This window comes from Lathyrus oleraceus, chromosome 1 (genome assembly GCF_024323335.1).
Source record: "Lathyrus oleraceus cultivar Zhongwan6 chromosome 1, CAAS_Psat_ZW6_1.0, whole genome shotgun sequence".
Classification (NCBI taxonomy): Eukaryota; Viridiplantae; Streptophyta; class Magnoliopsida; order Fabales; family Fabaceae; genus Lathyrus; species Lathyrus oleraceus.
In genome coordinates this window covers 161,266,488-161,285,482 of record NC_066579.1, presented here as the reverse complement: position 1 = coordinate 161,285,482, position 18,995 = coordinate 161,266,488, and the positions used below count along the sequence as shown (strand labels likewise).

Here is an 18,995-nt window from a genome sequence, read left to right as displayed (position 1 = left end):
CAAGTCTCAACCTAATCATCTAAAAATATTCTTGACACAACATCATAAATCCACACCATCATAAAAGTATGAAAAGAAGTCTATCTAAAACCTGACACAAGATACAAAAATTCATTCGAATCAACAATCACTTAACTCTAAAATAAGTTATTCTCTAAATAATTACCAAAGAGAAACTAATCTTAGAATTCCCGTAGTGGAAACAATTCGGTATTTAAGAAAAATGAGGTTGCTTGTGACAAGGACATGTGTGGTTTGTAGGGACTGGCTAGGTCTATGCTGGCGGTTTCAGGGCAGGGGGTTTTATTGGCTCCAGAAGTTAACATGAATGGGGATGTGACAACTGGTAACATGTTTTCTAATAAGTCAATTTTTCCAGATTTAGCTAAAGAACCATGATACCTACAATTGCATGAAAGAAGAGAACTTCATGAACTGTAGTAGGTTGAGTAAAACCAGTAACAAACACTAGAATCGCGATCAAGACTTTGTTAACGTTTTTATCTTTCAATACTACTCATAATCAAATCAACACAGACAATAACATCCAAATGTTCTGTGATGTATACAATAATTAGGTAGTTCGATTCTTGCAGCCTAGAATGTTATTAAGGTGAATCTCTACATGTTTGATATTATTACTATTAATAGTACCATCTAGGTGACTAGTTGATATGGTTCCTAGTCTCCTTACAAGGAAAACGTGTTCTCTAAAGTGCTAAGCTTCCAAATTTCTTGTTCCATTCCTCATAAGTTCCAAGTTCATTGGGTGAAACAGAAGGCCTCACCTCATTCAGGGAATTCTCAAAATCCTACAAAAATTGGAAGGAAAAACATTTTAAATTTAATAATCAATCAGAAATATTTTTTAAATTTCTAGGTCCTGCATGTAGCCGTTTGCATACCTGAAGAGTTATTGGCCTCATATCTTCCTTTTTCAACTTTGTAATGTCTATACCTTGTCTCACTAACTCTCTCAAGGGACCCAATGATGCGTCCTTCACTAAGTTTTTCATGTCTGATCCTGAATAACCTGAAAAGAAAGTTGTCAAGTAAAAGTAAATCACAGAAACCATGAAAAAGCTGGAAAATACTGAGATTAACTGGAAAATTGTTCATACCATCAGTAATGTTACATATAATATCCATTTCCTCCTTTGATAGATTTAATAATCCATCCTTCTCTAAAAGGGTACGTGCAATGCAACCTCTTGCCTCTAAAAGACCAAATTTATTCGTTAGATTGGGATTAAAAGGGTTTGTAGAGAGATGGAGAATCATTATTATCACCTGCGGATGGTAGAGGAATATATAGTCTTTTAGTAAGTCTCCTTCGCGCTGCTTCATCAAGCTCTTGAGGACGATTTGTTGCCCCTGTTTAAGAAATTTAACCCAAATTCTATAACAAAATAGTATGACAGTCCTAGTTTCTGTGAGAAAGACTAACTACAATCAAATTGAGCATTTTCTTGGTCTCAAAAACACGACTACCATAAAATATCTAATATATAACGATACCTAGAACAAGTTCATAACAAGACCAATCTTGGTTACAATGCATAAAATGATATATTCATTCCATTCTATTGTATATAAGAGTAAACCAAAGAGGTTAGAGCATGTGTGCCCCTTAAAAGCTAGCTATCAAGGGATAAGAATCAAGTCACTTAAATACTCCACCTAACATCTCATACTACTCTATATGAGGCCTTATAATACCCCATGATTACAATCACCATGTATAGAGGTGGTCCTTCATAAATCATTTTGCATAATATGAAAGCAAATATAAGCTAGTCTTTCTTATTTTGAATACCCAAACAAAACAAAAAACTAAAGTGTATTAGAGTGACAGGGACCATACTAAAGCCTAATATTTTGCTTAGGTACTGGATCACATTTTTGAAAGATAAAATCATAAATATTGTTGAACAAAAGTCACCATTATCTAGTATCCACCCATTAAAAATACAACAAAGGAGACAGTGAGCTAAAATGGAGTATATTAAAAAGGAAAAGTAAAAGAAATTGAGCCCAGTGGCTCAACAATTACCTATAAGCAGAATTTGCTCGTTACCACCTTCAAAGCCTTCCATTTCAATAAGAAACTGTGTCTTTAGCCTTCTACTTGATTCATGCTCACCGTCTGACTTACGCTGCAACGTTACATATATTAAATGATAGAAATTAGAACACACTAATTCAATGTCACTAGAACACAGATACTTTTTTTTTTGATAACCAAAATAGATTAAAACGGCAGAAGGGGGTGCACAACCCAACAACAACCGAAGCAACAAGAATAGACTAAACACAGTGATACTTCATTATTCTCACACTTAGTTGGATCAGAGAAATATTAGAGCGAGGAAATTTAATGGATCAACAACCTATTTTCATTGAAGGAATTAAGACTTATATACAATCACTATTATAAGTCCCACATCCGGTGGCACAACCTAACAAACTAAGGTAGTTATAACTAACTAACCATCAAAACTGAATTACCTAACTCAACATTAAACAAACAAGATGAAATTACATGTCATTAAATTTTTCCCTAAGATTACATGTAAAACTTCTTTATAGATGATAATCTATTCCTTGATTATTTGAAAATTTCAACAAAATAGTTGAACATGAGCAATAAATATCAATGTTGCCTTTATTGGCCAGGGCATTGGCATACCTGAGACAAAAGAGAATCTATTTCATCAACAAAAATTACAGCTGGCTGACGACAACTGGCCACTCCAAAGAGTGCTCTTACTAGCTTTTCACCTTCACCAATCTGTAATTATCAGCACATATATCAGGTATTGAAAACATTGTCCATAGGATATTTAGAATTTGACAGGACCAGTTCACAAGTTGAGAAAGACTGCAGAAAATCATCTCAAAAGATTCTAGAAAACAACACAAGATGCTTTAGGAGAAACATATCAGCAAATCTTGAAAATAAACAGCTAGAGCAAGGGCATATCAAACATACCCACTTGCTGGTCAACGAGCTTGCAGATATGTAAAAGAAGGTTGCTTTTGCCTCCCCAGCTATGGCTTTTCCTATCATTGTTTTACCAGTTCCCTAGCATTCAAAGTGTATAAGACAGATCAAATACCAGAGCCTTTGAAAATTAAAACATCAGTAACAAAGTTTTGAACTTACTGGTGGACCAAAAAGAAGCAGGCCTCTCCCAGGAGAACGGCAGCCCGTAAATAAGTCAGGACGTTGCAGAGGAAATACGACCATCTCATTGACACAACGTTTGGCATGTTTTAATCCAGCTAGTTTCATTAATCAGTGAATGAGTATAAGTTTTCATTAGAACTGCCAATTTGGTAAACAAAGCAGAAAGGTAAACAGCTATTTATATTACCAATGTCATCCCAGTGGACATCGGGATTTTTATCCATAATCTCGTTACTGACATGCTCAATGAGGCGAGGTTCTAAATTCCTTAACTTCTCAGGAAGTTCACCATCAGGGCCACACAGGATTTCCAAACTGCGAGAATATGAAGAGTGTATACATTATCCAACTAATTATCAATCATGAGATCATCAATAACTTATGGGCAAGAAAAAGGATTTAAATGGTATAGAGCAGCATGGCAACTTAAGAGGCTGTCTACAATAATATGAGACATTTTTATTTGTACTTTTGGAATGTAGGAAGAGAATGAATTTGAGAGCAGTGCGGATAAGGAGTTAGAAGTAAGAAGATAGACCAACATGATGACCTCAGAACTGACCATTTTTTTGTTGATTCGTCTAAAGAATCATCACCCTTTCCAGCATTTCGGGAAGTTATATTTCCAGTATTGTTCCCATTGGATTTAATAGGAGGGACAAAATTACCACGGATGCCACGTCGTGGAACACCATATGATCTCCCACCATATGGCCTGTTGGCAGAATTGTTGTCGCATTGTGGTGAGACAGATGCATTGGGAGAACCAATGGCACCTCGCTTTTGCTTTACATCCATTTCCTGCCCAAATAAGATTATATCATCAAGACTTCTACATAAGAAAATAATCCATAAGAAAAAATAGGAAAAATTTGTCATATTAACGCTGAAGTTGACTGACAGAGTGTTCTTTCTATTGCTAGAATTTCTGTATCATAACCAATAAATAATAGAGTGAGTTTACTCTTCACCTTTTAAGGGAATTTCCTTATAAAGAATGGAAATTAAGTTTCATCTAGGAGATAAATCATTCTTCTTAAGAAGCCATAGTCATCAACAACAAAGAGAGAGGGAGAGAGAGAAACTTGATGAATAGGGTAAAAAAATATTATACCAACTTTGCTCTGGCAGTAACAAACCCATTGCCAGCAACATCGGGATTAACTTCTTCCTTGCTTGAAGGTGACTTGACATAGCCAACTCTTGGGCTGTTATATTCAGTGTGTGCACGTTTTGTTGAAAAAGTGTTACCATAAGCTCGTTCCTCTCCTTCAACCTCAATAACAGAAGAGAAGTCAGGACCCTTTGTATTGATGGGATGTGATTGAGGCCTTCTAATAATCATGCAGTCCTCGGAGCTATTATTTTTCAAGTTGAAAAAACTTTTGGAACCATTAATAGTCCTCAAACTGCTTTTCCCATACAAAGATGTTAACGTTGCTTGCACCCCTTCCTTTGAGGCTTCCTTTTCTGTTTTGTTTTGCTTCCTCAATTGATTGACCTGGAATTACAAAAACAAAAAGTATGTACATTCGAAAATCATTATCTCTAGAATCTGGAGGAACCAAAAATAATAGAGTTCAATCAACTGCAGTTTCTTACCAATTGATTGCAATCTTTTTCTTTAGATGGTTTGAGAGCTTGAAAATATTTTGAATTCCGTATCTTGTCAATGTCAATATCTCCTGTTGTGCCAAAAACAGGTCCTGATGACCTCTTTACTTGCTCAAAAGCTTGGCTATGGAAATAGATAGGAACAAAAATCTTGAGAAACATGGGAGAAAATTGATATCAATCATCAATCAAGTATCCTTTGAGTTTAAACATTCCATCACAGATTCTAAAAGTAACCAAGAGTGTGTTTAGGTAAAAATTAGCAAAAAACAAAACACTTAAAGAGAAAACATAAGACGTGATTCATCCAATGTTGTCTATATCTACAGACAATGCCAGAATCTCCACTATTATAAATAAGAAGCTAAAAAGACTACAATCCAACAACAAAAGCATCCTCTTAACACAATTATAGAATCACCTTAAACTTATGTCATTTTCTAGCCCCTTAGTGCTATTTCTATCTATCAATATTGAGCAAATCCAAATATGCATGAAATTTCTCGTTGGGACTGACTAGTTTAGTAAATATATCTACTATACTATATTGTGACAACCCTCTGCACTTTGATTCTAGTCTCAGCCCTCAAGAAGTGACACCTCACATAAATATGCTTGCTCTTCTCTTGAGTTTTGATAAACATGACCCTTTGCCAAACAAACGGCACTCAAATTGTCACTGAATATCACAGCATCCTGGTGTGGAAAACCCAAACCTCTTTTTGGCCCTAGGTTCTAGCTTACTGTCGTAGCATGATAAAGCCAAACGCAAAATTTACTCAATACAGATCTCCTATTTAGCGTTATTTCTGTGAATATTTTTTTACTCAGTTTTTATTTGTCCTTTTTAAGCTAACAATGCACAATGTACACAGCTCACAAACAGATCTTGGAAAAATTTGAGCGAATTTTTCAAGTTTCAAATAAATGCAAACACATCACACCACTCTCAAAGTAATTAAGACTCCAACAGTAGTTTACTTTGAGTTATCCAACAACTACCATCAAACCCTAGCAAACAAAACCTAATTCATTTAACTTATAACACATCACTTCTTACACTTCAACCAACAAGTCCAATTTTGTTTTATTCATTTTTATTATATCAAACATAAATCAGAATACATATACACATTACGTTACATTGTTCCAACAGCCTTAACATATCCAATAACTTCTGTAGAATTCAGAAAATTCTGATGAAATTCTTTAAAACAGACATTAAGCTTCAAATTCAAAAACATATTTCATATAAAACGAATACAGAATACACATATCATGTTCCATTGTCTCAACTCAACAGCCTTGCCTTGTCCAACAAATTTCTCCAATCCAGAAAGTTTATATAAAAAAATTTAAATAAAAAAATTTCTAAACCATGATGCAATACTCTAAATCTAATATATAACATGTAGGTTCGAATTCAAAATAATTATTTATCAAATTAAAACAGGGCACATATATACCCTGTTCCATTGTTAAAGCAGTCATGACTTATCCAACAAATACTGCTTAATTCAATAAATTTTGATCAAAGTTCTATAAAAACAAAAACAAAAATTTAACCACGTTGCATTACTCAAATACATGATAGATAACTTCAAAATTCACAAAAATATATATCTATCAAATTAGAAAAAGAATAGATTTATATCATATTCCAATGACTTTGACTTGTCCAACAACAACTCCTAAACTCGGTAAATTCAGATCAAATTCTATTAAAAAATCTAACCACGTTGGATTACTCTGATATATGATATATAGCTTCAAGTTTAAAATAAAAAATTATACATCAAATAGAAACAAAATACATATATGATATACATCATGTTCCACTGTTGCAACAATTACTTTCTAATTAAGCAACTTGCACATTAAGTTCTATTTAACAACCACGCCTAAATTTGAAAAGTTCTCATCAAATTCTATACAAATAAACTTTAACCACACTGCATTACTCAAATATATGATGATATATAGCTTCAAATTCAAAAAGAAAAAGTATATATCAAACTAAAACAGAATACAGCCTTGTCTCATTCAACAAATCCTCTCCAATCCAATTCATCAAAATATTTAAATAAAAAATTGTAACCGCAATGCATTACTCTATTACATAATATATCTTCAAATGCAGAAAAAAAAATATAGAGCAAACTAATACAAAATACATAAACATCAGTTATATTGTTAACTCGGCCTTTACTTATCAAACAAAATCTATAAAGCACGGACACCAAAAACACAGACACCAGAAACAAGACACCAATGCTGACACCGATAGTAATTTGAAAAAATGAATAAATTAAAAGTAATCGCACCTGTCGTGTTAGTTTCAGACACTGCCACTGACATTCAAAGAACAAAATACTCTCCAATTTAGAAAACTCTCATCAAAATCTTCAAATAAACTCTAACCACATCTCTTTACATAGCATCTCTGGAAAATTTCTGATCAAATTCTATGACCTAAAAAAAACCTAACCGCATAGCAGTACTGTAATATTCACACATACATCACAAAATTCAAAATAACTATCACCAAATGCTAATAATATCTACACAAATTACATTAGGTAGCTTCATTTTTCTTAATTTATGAAGACTATCTACGACCAATGCATCCCCGAAACAGATCGAGAAATAACAAAAACGATTAATATTTACCGATTAATTACTGGAGTTAGCGATTTTCTGGCTGTGTGAAGGTAGGTTAAGGCTTGACGACGAATGTGTTGAATGAAAGCTTGATCGGTTTCCGTTTGAGAATGAGAATCAAGGAATCCGATGAGACGAAGAGAGAGGATGTATGCGGAGGAGAAATCGTGGTTTTCAATGGCGCGTTCTGCGCCGAACAAGAGAGAGTGTAGTCTCTTGAGATTTTCGTCTACTTCTTTTCTCCAACATTTTTTAGATTCTTCCATTTGAGTTCGAGTAAGTATGAATTGGATCAAGAAATTGAATTTGTGGTTTATTGAAGGGAGGGAGTGAGTGAGATTTGATTTTTGTATCCTAACCTAATCCTCTGCTCCCGCCATTTCACCTCTTTCTGGCGCCACCAGCCCAATTTTTAGCTTTTTAAAAACATAATTTTTATTTAAATACGCAGCTGACATAATTGACGATCTAGAATTGAAATTTTGTAATGAGAGGAAAGTGGGATGGGTACCGTGTCTTGCATCTTTAAAAATTAAAAATTATAAGTAGTTATATAATGAGTTTAATTGAAATGCATTGATAGTATAAATATATTTTACGCGGTCATTTAATCACAATCATTGATTTTTTAGAGAAGTTTGACTTTTTCTATAATCACATGTAAAGTAACACAAACAGATGATTGTGATGTATTGACAGTGTAAAATATTTTACACTAACAGGACTGAGTGTTTAAAATTTTAATCTATAGACAAAACAGATATATCCTTAGAGCTGAGCCATTTTATCACCTCATAGTTTCAAAGTATATGATTCTTTTATTTTTTTTACAATATATTTTTATTATAATCACAAACGAATTTATTAAAACTGCAAATACATTTTTGAAAGATATCTTTTGTTTTTAATTTTAGAGACTACATTAACTTGTGAAAAAATACAATTGAAAATCAAAATATATGTTATTATCAATTTAATATATGATATCTGATGGATAATATGATATTAAATTTTAAATTGTTCTTCTCACCTTAAGGAGGGTTACTCTCACGCCTGTGAAAAAACTACGATTACTTCTTGAATACAAATATACACTTTTGAACGCATCTCATTCACACACAATCCATTCGTTATTAAGTTAAACTCTAATTTTATGTCAAAAAATAATTAAAAAATACATTTTCCTATAACTTAGGAAAATGGACATCCATATTGGTTTTTTATTAAAAACGTGTTAGACACATAAAAATGCAAAGCATGAACACTCACTATACACGGACCCTACCTTCCCTTTCTTCATGCATTCACACACCCGAAAGAAATACTCTCTCTCTCTCATGCTCAAGACATGAATCTCCATATTTCAATACTCTTCAATAACCATTTTTCACATATCCACTCCATAACCATTCTTCATGTAAACAAAAATCAACTAAAAATCACACCTTTTAACAAACAATATAATCACTCTCATATCTACTCACCATCAAACCACTGTCAACCTCCTTTCCACAAACCTGCTACAAACACACACTCTTCAACAACTAACAATAACCACTCACTACCACACTTTAACCACTGTCATCTCCACAACTGTTAGAATTAATTCATATTTTGAGAAACTTGTAGACAAAGTTTGTTAGAGTGTATTTTATTATTTCTCCTAAAAGTCTCACTTGTATTTAAGAAAGTGAGTGGTGTGAACAAATTATATTTTTATTTCTTTTAGCAGTGTGTGTGTGTGTATGCGCGTGCATTTTCCTGTGCAACCATCTTGTAACTATTTCAAGAGTAGTGGGCGTTTGTTATTATTATCTCTTCTCTCTCTTGTTCGTTGTTCATCTTTATCACCTTTTGCACCAACAATTGGTATCTAGAGCTCCGGTTTAGATCCACAGGGAAACACCATGGGAAATACGAGTGAAACAGTGAGGCGTTATGTGATTGATTTCTGTTCGGAGAATTCATGTTGAATTTTTGTTCAAAATCGTAACAGAATCACATGTCTTGATTCTGCGGGATTGGGAAACATTGTGTTTAGGTGAGATCTGAGTGTATTGCGCAAGATTGAAGATGAACGAAAACGGTAATCTGAGTACCAAGCTTCCAGTGCTCGATGGCGAAAACTGAAATCGTTGGATGATTCGGATGCGTGTGTTGTTTGGAGCTCAATATGTTCTTGATCTCATCAATGACGATTACGTTCAGGTTGTACTACTAGAAAATGCAACAGATGCATAGAGAAATGCTCAGCGTGATCTGAGGAAGAAGGATCAGAAGGCTATTTTCTATATCTATCAGTGTATGAATGTGAACGTGGTTGAGAAAATCGTTGATTCGACGACGACGAAGGTTGTGTGCGACACACTAGTGTGGTGCTACGGCGGCGATGCATCGATGAAGAAGGTGAAGCTTCAGTCACTATGTAAGGAGTATGAGAATCTCAGCATGAAGAACAATAAGAAGGTACCTGACTACATCTCCAGAGTGATTATGATCATAAATGAGATAAAGTCCTGTGGAGAGGCTCTCTTTGAATAAATCATCATTGAGAAGGTACTTAGATCTCTTACTCCTTAGTTTGATTACATCGTTGTAGCAATTGAACATTCTAAGGGTCGAGCATCATGAGAATATAAGAGCTGCAAAGCAGTCTAAAGGCGCAAGAGTTGCGTCTGACTGAAAGAACCTCCAAGAGAGAAGTGGAGCAGGCTCTGGAAGCTTCTTTTGTCAAGAAAGACCAGAAGCAGTCTTGGTCAAAAGCCAAGAAAATACATGGTAGGTCTCAGAAGTCAGAAATCTCAACTTATGGATGTCATAAGGTGAAAGAGAAGTATGACAAGAGAAAAGTTCAATGTTACAGTTGTAAGAAGTTTGGCCACTTCACTGCAGATTATTGGTCAAACAAGAGAGGAAATCAGAAGAAGCGAATATAGCCAGAAGTTCTGATGATGAACATATTCTATTAATGGCTTCTGATTCTAATAGTGTGTCTCTAGAAGACTGGTGGTATATGGACACTAGTTGTTCAAACCATCTTACTGGAAATAAGAAATGGCTGATTGATTTTGACTCTATGAAGAGGACCAAGATCAGATGTACTAATGATAAGTATCTGAATTCTGAAGGAATAGGGAATGTTAGAGTGATTATGAATAATGGAAATTTTGCATTAATTCAGAATGTTTGGCATGTTCCTGCCATGAAGAGCAATTTGATGAGTGTGGGTCACTTAATTGAGAAGGGATTCTCAATTACCATGAGGACAATCTTTTGAAACTATATGATTGTAATCAAAAGCTGATTATGGAGTCAGAACAAGAAAGGAATGGAACATTCAAGGTGATTTTTAAACCGGAAAATTTGAATGCCTTAGAGAATCAAGTGTTGTGAAGGAAAGTGGTTTGTGGCACAAAAGATTTGGTCATTTGAACTTCAGAAGCTTAGGGCATATGAGTTCAAAGAAACTGGTACACAGAATTCCTGCAATTAAGAAACCAGAAAAGTCATGCAATGTATGCATGAGAGGGAAGTAACCAAGACTGGCATTTGCATCAGAAGTATCTCCAAGAGCAAAACATGCTTTGGGAGTAGTAAATTCTGATGTGTGTGGATAATTTCTAGAACCTTCACTAGGAGGGAATAAATACTTTGTGTCATCTGTGGATGAGTTCGCAATGATGACATGGGTATCCCTTATAAAGTTCAAACACGAGATGTTGCGGAATTTAAGAAATTCATAATCAAGGCTGAGAAACAGAGTGGTCAAACTCTGAAGATTCTCATAATTGATGGTGGAGGTGAGTATAACTCTACAAAGTTCAAGAATTTTTGTGAGGAGAATGGAATTGAGCATGAAGTGACTGCTCCATATACTCCTCAACACAATGGTCTTACTGAAAGGAGAAACCGAACTTTGCTTTATATGACAAGGAGCATGTTGAAGGAGAAGAAGCTTCCTAACACTTTGTGGGGAGAAGTTGTTGCCACTACAACATACATGCTTAATAGGTGCCCAACCAATAAGCTGAAGGAAATTGTTCTATTTTAGAGGTGGACTGAAGATAAGCAAAGTGTGAGTCATTTCAGAGTATTTGGTTATGTTTGTTATAAACATGTTCCAGATGTTACTAGAAAGAAGCTGGATGATAGAAGCAAGGTGATGTTACTGGTGGGTTATCACAATACATGTGATTATAAGTTTTATTGTACATTCACTAATAAGGTTAAAGTTAGCAAAGATGTTATTATGAAAGAGTCAGAAGTATGGGATTGGAGAAGGTCTCAACCCAACTCCAGTGTAAAGTTAACTTCTGAAGATATTGATTATGGTTCTGAAGGTGAGTCTGAGTCTGAAAATGATTATGAGAGTGAGTCAGAATCAGAAGGAGAAATTGGTTTTGAGGAAGAATTTGATTCAGATCCAGATTCTGGTGGTAGTCCAGATTCTGAAGGTGGTCATGCTTCTGAAGTTAGTACTTTTGGAGTTCTAACATTTGATATTATTCGAGAATCAGAAGGTTCTGGACAAATTCAGAGGCCACAAAGAATCAGAAACATTCCGAGAAGGTTTGCAGAGTTTGACGTGTTGTAAGATACTGAAGTAGATTTTGAAGGGGAAATTATTCAGTATGTCATGTTAGTAGACTCCGAACCTGTGAGTACGGAAGAAGCTCTCAAGCAGAAAGTCTGGCTAAAGGCCATGAAAGAAGAACTTGATGCCATAGAGAGAAACAAGACTTGGAAGCTGACATAACTTCCAAAGAATAAGAAAGCCATAAAATGAGATATGTTTGTAAGGTGAAGCTAAACTCAGATGGATCAAATGGCAAACACAAAGCAAGGTTAGTTGTATGAGGTTTTCTGTAGAAACTTGGGTTAGATTACTTTGAAGTGTTTGCGCCTGTAGCAAGACATGAAATAATCATACTAGTGATTATGATAGTTGCTAACCGGAATTGGCCTCTAATGCATTTAGATGTGAAATTTGCATTTCTGAACGGTCTATTAGAAGAAGAGGTTTATGTATCACAACCTCCTGGATTTGAGAAAAAGAATCATGAAGGGATGGTGTGCAGATTACACAAATCCTTGTATGGACTTAAGCAAGCCCCTGGAGCTTAGAATTTGAAAATTGATTCATTTTTCAAGAAGCAGAGATTTCAGGAATGTGAGATGGAGTATGGTGTCTATGTCCAGCATACTTATGAAGGCAATATGATTCTGGCGTGTCTGTATGTTGATGACATATTGCTAATAAGAAGTTGTGAACATGAGATAGTTAAGTTCAAGAAGGAGTTGATGAATGAGTTTGAGATGACTGATATAGGAAATATGGTTTATTTTCTAGGGATGGAAATTATGTACTTTTAGAAAGGCATAATTTTACATCAGCTGAAATATGAACTTGAGCTTCTAAAGAGGTTTGAGCCGCTGAATTATAAAGTTGTTGTCACACCTGCTGATACAAATTAGAAATTGGGTTCTGGTTCTGATGGTGATGATGTAAATACGACAATGTTCAAGTAGTTAGTAGGGTCTATGAGGTATTTGTGTAATACCATACATGATATTTTGTTATGCAATTTGAATGGTGAGTATGTTTATGAGTAAACCGAAGTGGTCTCATTACCAAGTTGTTGTCATAATTCTGAGGTATATAAAGGGAACTCTAAAGTATGGAGTTGTGTTCCCCTCTGGTGCTGAAACTGGCTTAGAACTTCTAAGTTACTCAGATTTTGATTGGTGTGGAGACAGAGTTGATAGAAGAAGTACTTTTGGGTACTTGTTTACGTTTCTGGGAAGTCTTATTTCTTGGTGTTCCAAGAAGTAACTGGTGGTTGCTTTGTCAACCTGTGAAGCAGAATATATTGCAGGTCTTATGACTGCATGTCAAGCTATGTGGCTTCTGAATTTAATATAGGATATGAAGATCAAGGTAAACAAGCCTCTAAAATTGATGATTGATAACAAGTCTACAATCAATCTTGCCAAGAACCCAGTGTTGCATGGGAGAAGCAAGCATATTGAGACTAAGTCTCACTTTTTTAGAAACCAGATTCAGAATGGAGTGCTATAAGTTATGCACTGTAGCACCCAGAAGCAGTTGGTAGATGTTCTGACGAAGGCGATCAAGACTGATCAATTTCTCCGTTTGAGGGATGGAATTGGTGTTGTTAGTTTTGGTTAAACTGAATATGAGTTAAGGGATGGTGTTAAAATTAATTCATATTTTGAGAAACTTGTAGACAAAGTTTGTTAGAGGGTATTTTAGTATTTCTCCTAAAAGTCTCACTTATATTTAAGCAAGTGAGTGGTGTGAACAAATTGTACCTTTATTCCTTTTTGCATTGCGTGTGTGCATTTTTCTATGCAACCGTTTTATAACCATTTCAAGAGTAATTGAAGTTTGTTATTATTATTTCTTCTCTCTCTTGTTTATTGTTCATCTTTATCATCTTGTGCACCAACAACAACAAACCTTCAAAACGAAACCGCTTCAACACTTCAATAACCATGTGAACCCCCACCGTCTCTCTGTCACTAAAAACACAACAACCACATCTCAATACCTTCGACCAACCACCTTCGGCTACAACAACAACAACAATAAACACAACACAACCGACCTCCGTCGCATGTCGTTCGCAACACCATAAACGCCATCGGTAACCTTTTTGTTTTGATAATGTTTTCATGGTTTGCTTTATATAAGATTTAAGTTGAGTTGCTTGATTGAAATAGAAAGAGATCGACGAGATAAGAAGGTGAGTTGGAGAATTCATTGTTTTGAGGATTGTTATTTTTCCTGCGTTTTACGTTTAAGTGGGGAAGAAGAGTTTATTTGTTTTACTTTTTTAAAATAATAATAATGCCATGATGTGTCTCTAGATGATTGAGTGTGTTGAATTTTAAAGAAAAGGAAGGGGTTTGGTTGGTGCATTCTCAGCATGTTAGTTTTTTACTTCTTCATTTTATCACTTTTGTTTGATATTATACAATTAGGTTTATATTTCTTTGTTGGTAATGGGATTTAGGTCCGTAGATCATTCAATTTGCTCATAAACCCCATTTACTACATGCACCCTTTTTATTTTGTTATTTATTTTATTTACTTTCCTTTATTAATTTAAATTGGTAACTAGTTGCTTAATTTTTATTTTTTATTTTTTCATTAGATCTTAATTGATCAATTAATAAGTGAATTACTTGATTTCCATATGTTTAAGACGATCCTATTGGTGTTGTTAAGTTGATTATTCAGTTTATCCATGGTCATACCATCGCACATGTAAATAACCATACTCAATAACTTCACTAACAATTTCAATTTCAAACTTTTCTCCCCATATTTGCAAAATCAATTTCAAATCGAATAAAACTGTTTCACAAATCATTTTTATTAACGGGATAAATCCCTTGGTCAAAACCAAGTTCCTTTTCAAAATTTTCGTTTCATAGTTAAACTTCAGATGAAAAAAGGAATTGGAGGTGCACGCCTCACTATTCCTCGAATAATTGAACGATTGGCCCTCGCCATATTGCTTAAATTTTTGCATTAGGGTTAAAACACTATAATTAAACTTGGATGAAGGAATGGGGAGCACATGCTTCATTATTTCTCGAATGAGCATGTGGGAGGCGCACGCCTCGCTACTGCAAATATTCGTCTTTCGCAAACAATTTTCAAAATATCAAAATTAGACAAAAAGGGAATGGGAGGCGCACGCCTTACTGCTCCTCGAATAAGCGAATGATTGGCACGCACCATATTGCTCGAGCTTTCGTCGTCCTCCTAAAAAATACTCAACCAATCAAACATCTTTTCTCATCGGCGCGCGATTGAAACCTTTTTCACAAGCAAACACTATTTAGTCCATTATACCGCGAAACAAACTAGCACTTAAGCCTCTCATGCGCGAGCATACAAGCAATGTTTAAACCTCTAGAATGCGATCAAACATGACCCTTTCTATCGCGAAACAAATAAACTCTTAAGCCTCTCATGCGCGAGCATACAAGCAAACATTTAAACCACTAGAATGTGACCTAAACATTCGTTCATGAAAACCAATCAACCAACACTCATGTGCTACCCCGAACTACAAAGCTTTGAAGTCCTCATTGTAATCGAGGATACGTAGGAGCGAGCCCCGCAATCTCATCAAGCACCAATATCAAAACTTTTTTTCGACCCCTTTTCTTTCCCATTTGTATTATTTTGGAGTTTGTATGGTTTGAGCAAGTAGATTTTATCCGAGCAAATATGAAATTTTTGTCCTGTGAGGTATTAATATCATTTAGTGGGACATATTTTATTGTCAAGTAATTCAAGAGGATGGTCATCTTATGAAAGGACATACCCAATCACCATTGTTGAAGCATCAATTTCAACAATGAATAGTTTGGATAAATGTATAAGAGAAAGTACTTGAACTATTTCAATTTTTATTTTCAAACTTGTAAAAGTCAAACTAGGATTTATACTTTAAAAAAAATTAGTGGAACACGAAAAATCAGTGAAAGGATCGACAAATGTAGCCTAATAAAATAATATACAAATCATCGATAAATTTTGATGAGTCATAAAATTCCTCAGAGTATCATGAAAGAGTGTGATTCTGGACAATCCAAAATGACTCGGACCATGTTTGGATTAAGAACAAACCCTCTAATTGGTCTAACACAACTTAGGTAATTATTTGTATTTACTTAAAAAAAACACTTATATAACTTTACAACAAAATAATGCCGTTCCAGTAAGTCCAAACACAAAATGTAGGTGTAATAAATGATTATATAAACTACGACTGTAAATTAAAATATCATTAAAAAAATTATAACCAACTATCGTAGATATGGCTAATTAAATTACTCATTGCATATTGAAAGGTAGATGGTGCATTTGATAGGCCAAAAAAACTTAATTTGGAAATCGTAAAGACCATTAAATATTCTAAATAAAGTTGTATATGTATCTTTCGGCACAACCCTAATCTAATGAAAGCCTAAGTGCAAGTTTACCTAGTAAAAGCTTTATGTGTATCTTTCAACTACTATCCATTCATCATTTTTTTTCTAACCCTAAATTGTTTCTTTTCTCTCATCACTAAGATTGGGATTTAAAGGTACCACTTTATTTCTCAATTCAATGACTTTGAAACTTTCATTTTCCAGGTTATCCACCGTATTTTCAACAAATCCCTCACTTAAACAAGCTTATGCTTCCATTTGTATAGATAATTGTCCAATTTGCATTTCCAATTTTTTTTTTTATGGAAGCTTCACTGTTCTTACTCATGGTGTATTGACTCTTGGTCATTTTAATTTGGATCTTAGACATTGCTTATTAATTCTTTCCTAGTTGTTCAAAAGCTGACTGAGTAACTTTCATAAAGTTGGTAAAGGCTTCTTCAAGTGGTGATGGTTTCCTTTGTGGTGCTTGAGGAATATGTGGAACTCCCTGATTTGCAATCAAAGTTTGATATTGCTCCACTTAAAATTTTAGGTGATTTTTCCAACCAGGATTGTACGTGCTGGAATAAGGATTATTTTTCTGAAAGTTTCATATTAACCTTCAGTACTGACTCCCTCTGGTACACCGTTTTCATTTGCATGTCCTTACCCACATAAATCACACCTTAATGTATGAACTTGAGTCACGTTTGCAGGAACGAGTACAAATGCAACTAATTGTTTCAAAATAACCTCTAGTTGAGCTAGAACTGTTGTATTTGAATCTAATTCAAGCACACCTTTTGGTTTAAGTCTTCGATCACTTGAGAGATCAATACTTATTTTGGCACATTTTTTCAATCAACTTTTTTATGTGGTCTCTATTCTTAGTTCTGAAAGTACCTCTAACTGAAGTATCCATAAGCATTCTCGTTGGAGTGTTTAGATATATGATTAAATGTGCCATTTGTCCCATGACACTCATATTATGATTCATACATCTTCGGAGTAACAACTTGAATCTCTCTCATGCATCGTATAATGACTCATAATCACCTCAATCAAAATTTGAGATTTCAACTTTCCTCTCTTCAGATATTTGTCTTCCAATTCCTTCCAAATTTAGATCTTACAGTTTGGTATGCACTACAACCAATCATTTGCTCTACCTATAAGAGAAAAACCAAACGATCATAATTTTACTTGATTTTCAGTCACATCATTCAGCTTGACATCAAACAAGTCTCATAATTTATTCCAGATGCTGCAAAGGATCTCTGATAGCTTGCCCATTGAACGAGTTGTCTCTCCAACCTGAAATTATATATTTTTTATATCAAATGTTATAGAGTTATTTGGTCAAAAACCTAAGGATACATGTCCAACATTAGTCCTCCTATAATAATTCTTTGTCGTTTGTCTTGTTTGACTAACCATATATTCTTCCACTCCCTCCTTAGCTTATTGTGCTTATTTTTTTTGCTTTTTAAATTGCTCACGTTGTTCTTTATATTTTTCAATCTAACGATATCAGTGTCGAACTCAAACCTCGCATAAACAAACAAACAATACCTCAATAACATTGCACCAAACATAAACGAATAAGAGTAGAAAATGTAAATATAAATGAAGCTAAACAATAATTAAATAAAAATAAATTTTAAATTAAAACATCACACAGACATGTTGATGTTATCAACAATCCTCGACAGTGACGCCAAAAACTTAATGACTATTTTAGAAGGTGAACTAATCAAGTCAAATGGGTTGCTATCTTAACAAGGTTAGATTTGTGCAAATTTAAAAGTAAAATTGGGGGGTTTGCTTGAGAGTATGTTGAAAAACATTAAAACTTGAATATAAGATCAAATGAGACAACGACTAGGTCTCATTTGAATCCCAAGATTTTTCCTTGTTGATGATTGTGTATTATTTGAATCGAATTGACTTTATAGATTTACAACAAACTAACAATACCACTATACCTAATTCATTGGTGTACAACTCACAAATTCAGACTACACTTCCCTAATTTCTTAGGCGATATGGATAGTAAAATTAGGCGATCCACATCCGTTAATTCTTTAGCCATAACTTATAATCACTTATACCTAGTTAATTACTAACTTGAAAAATTATTTTATTTTCGATCGGTAGAGTTACAATCAATAATCTCTACTAATCTAAATTCACTTTGTGAGTTCGCCAACACCCAAGTAGCAATGAACACAAAAGAAGTTAAATATAAAATATATAAGCAATTCATTCAAGTAACATCAAACAATTATATAATCCAACAAAGAAAAATCAAGATCATATCCTAAGACCTAATTAGAGAAATCTAGCTATTCATAGTGATTCAAATCATTACTATGAGTTTAGGTGAAGAGTGCATGAAAGTCAATGAAGAATATGATCTCCAATGACTACAAACCTCTAAAAATCCTCGTTGTAGAACTCTTTGTCGTCACTTTCTATGCTGATATTTGGATCCCTCACAAATGTCTCCATTTTTCATTTTAAACTAGTAGAAAATGTGTTAGCCAAGTGTATCATCACGACACGATAGAAAATA

The 18,995-nt window shown here is 34.3% G+C and overlaps 1 protein-coding gene across 1 annotated transcript; it reads right to left on the bottom strand.

Moving 5' to 3' along the window:
* Positions 1 to 487: 487 nt before the first annotated feature.
* On the bottom strand, positions 488 to 7,915 carry LOC127124527 (ATPase family AAA domain-containing protein FIGL1). The gene is made up of 13 exons (XM_051054165.1): positions 7,475 to 7,915; positions 4,793 to 4,928; positions 4,305 to 4,691; positions 3,753 to 3,991; positions 3,378 to 3,505; positions 3,167 to 3,285; positions 2,993 to 3,085; positions 2,690 to 2,791; positions 2,054 to 2,156; positions 1,291 to 1,374; positions 1,122 to 1,217; positions 906 to 1,033; positions 488 to 812 (listed from the first exon to the last, which is right to left on the bottom strand). The coding sequence occupies exons 1-13, from the start codon at positions 7,729 to 7,731 to the stop codon at positions 711 to 713; spliced, it is 1,974 nt and encodes a 657-aa protein (XP_050910122.1). The 5' UTR covers positions 7,732 to 7,915; the 3' UTR covers positions 488 to 710.
* Between the last annotated feature and the right edge of the window lie 11,080 nt (positions 7,916 to 18,995).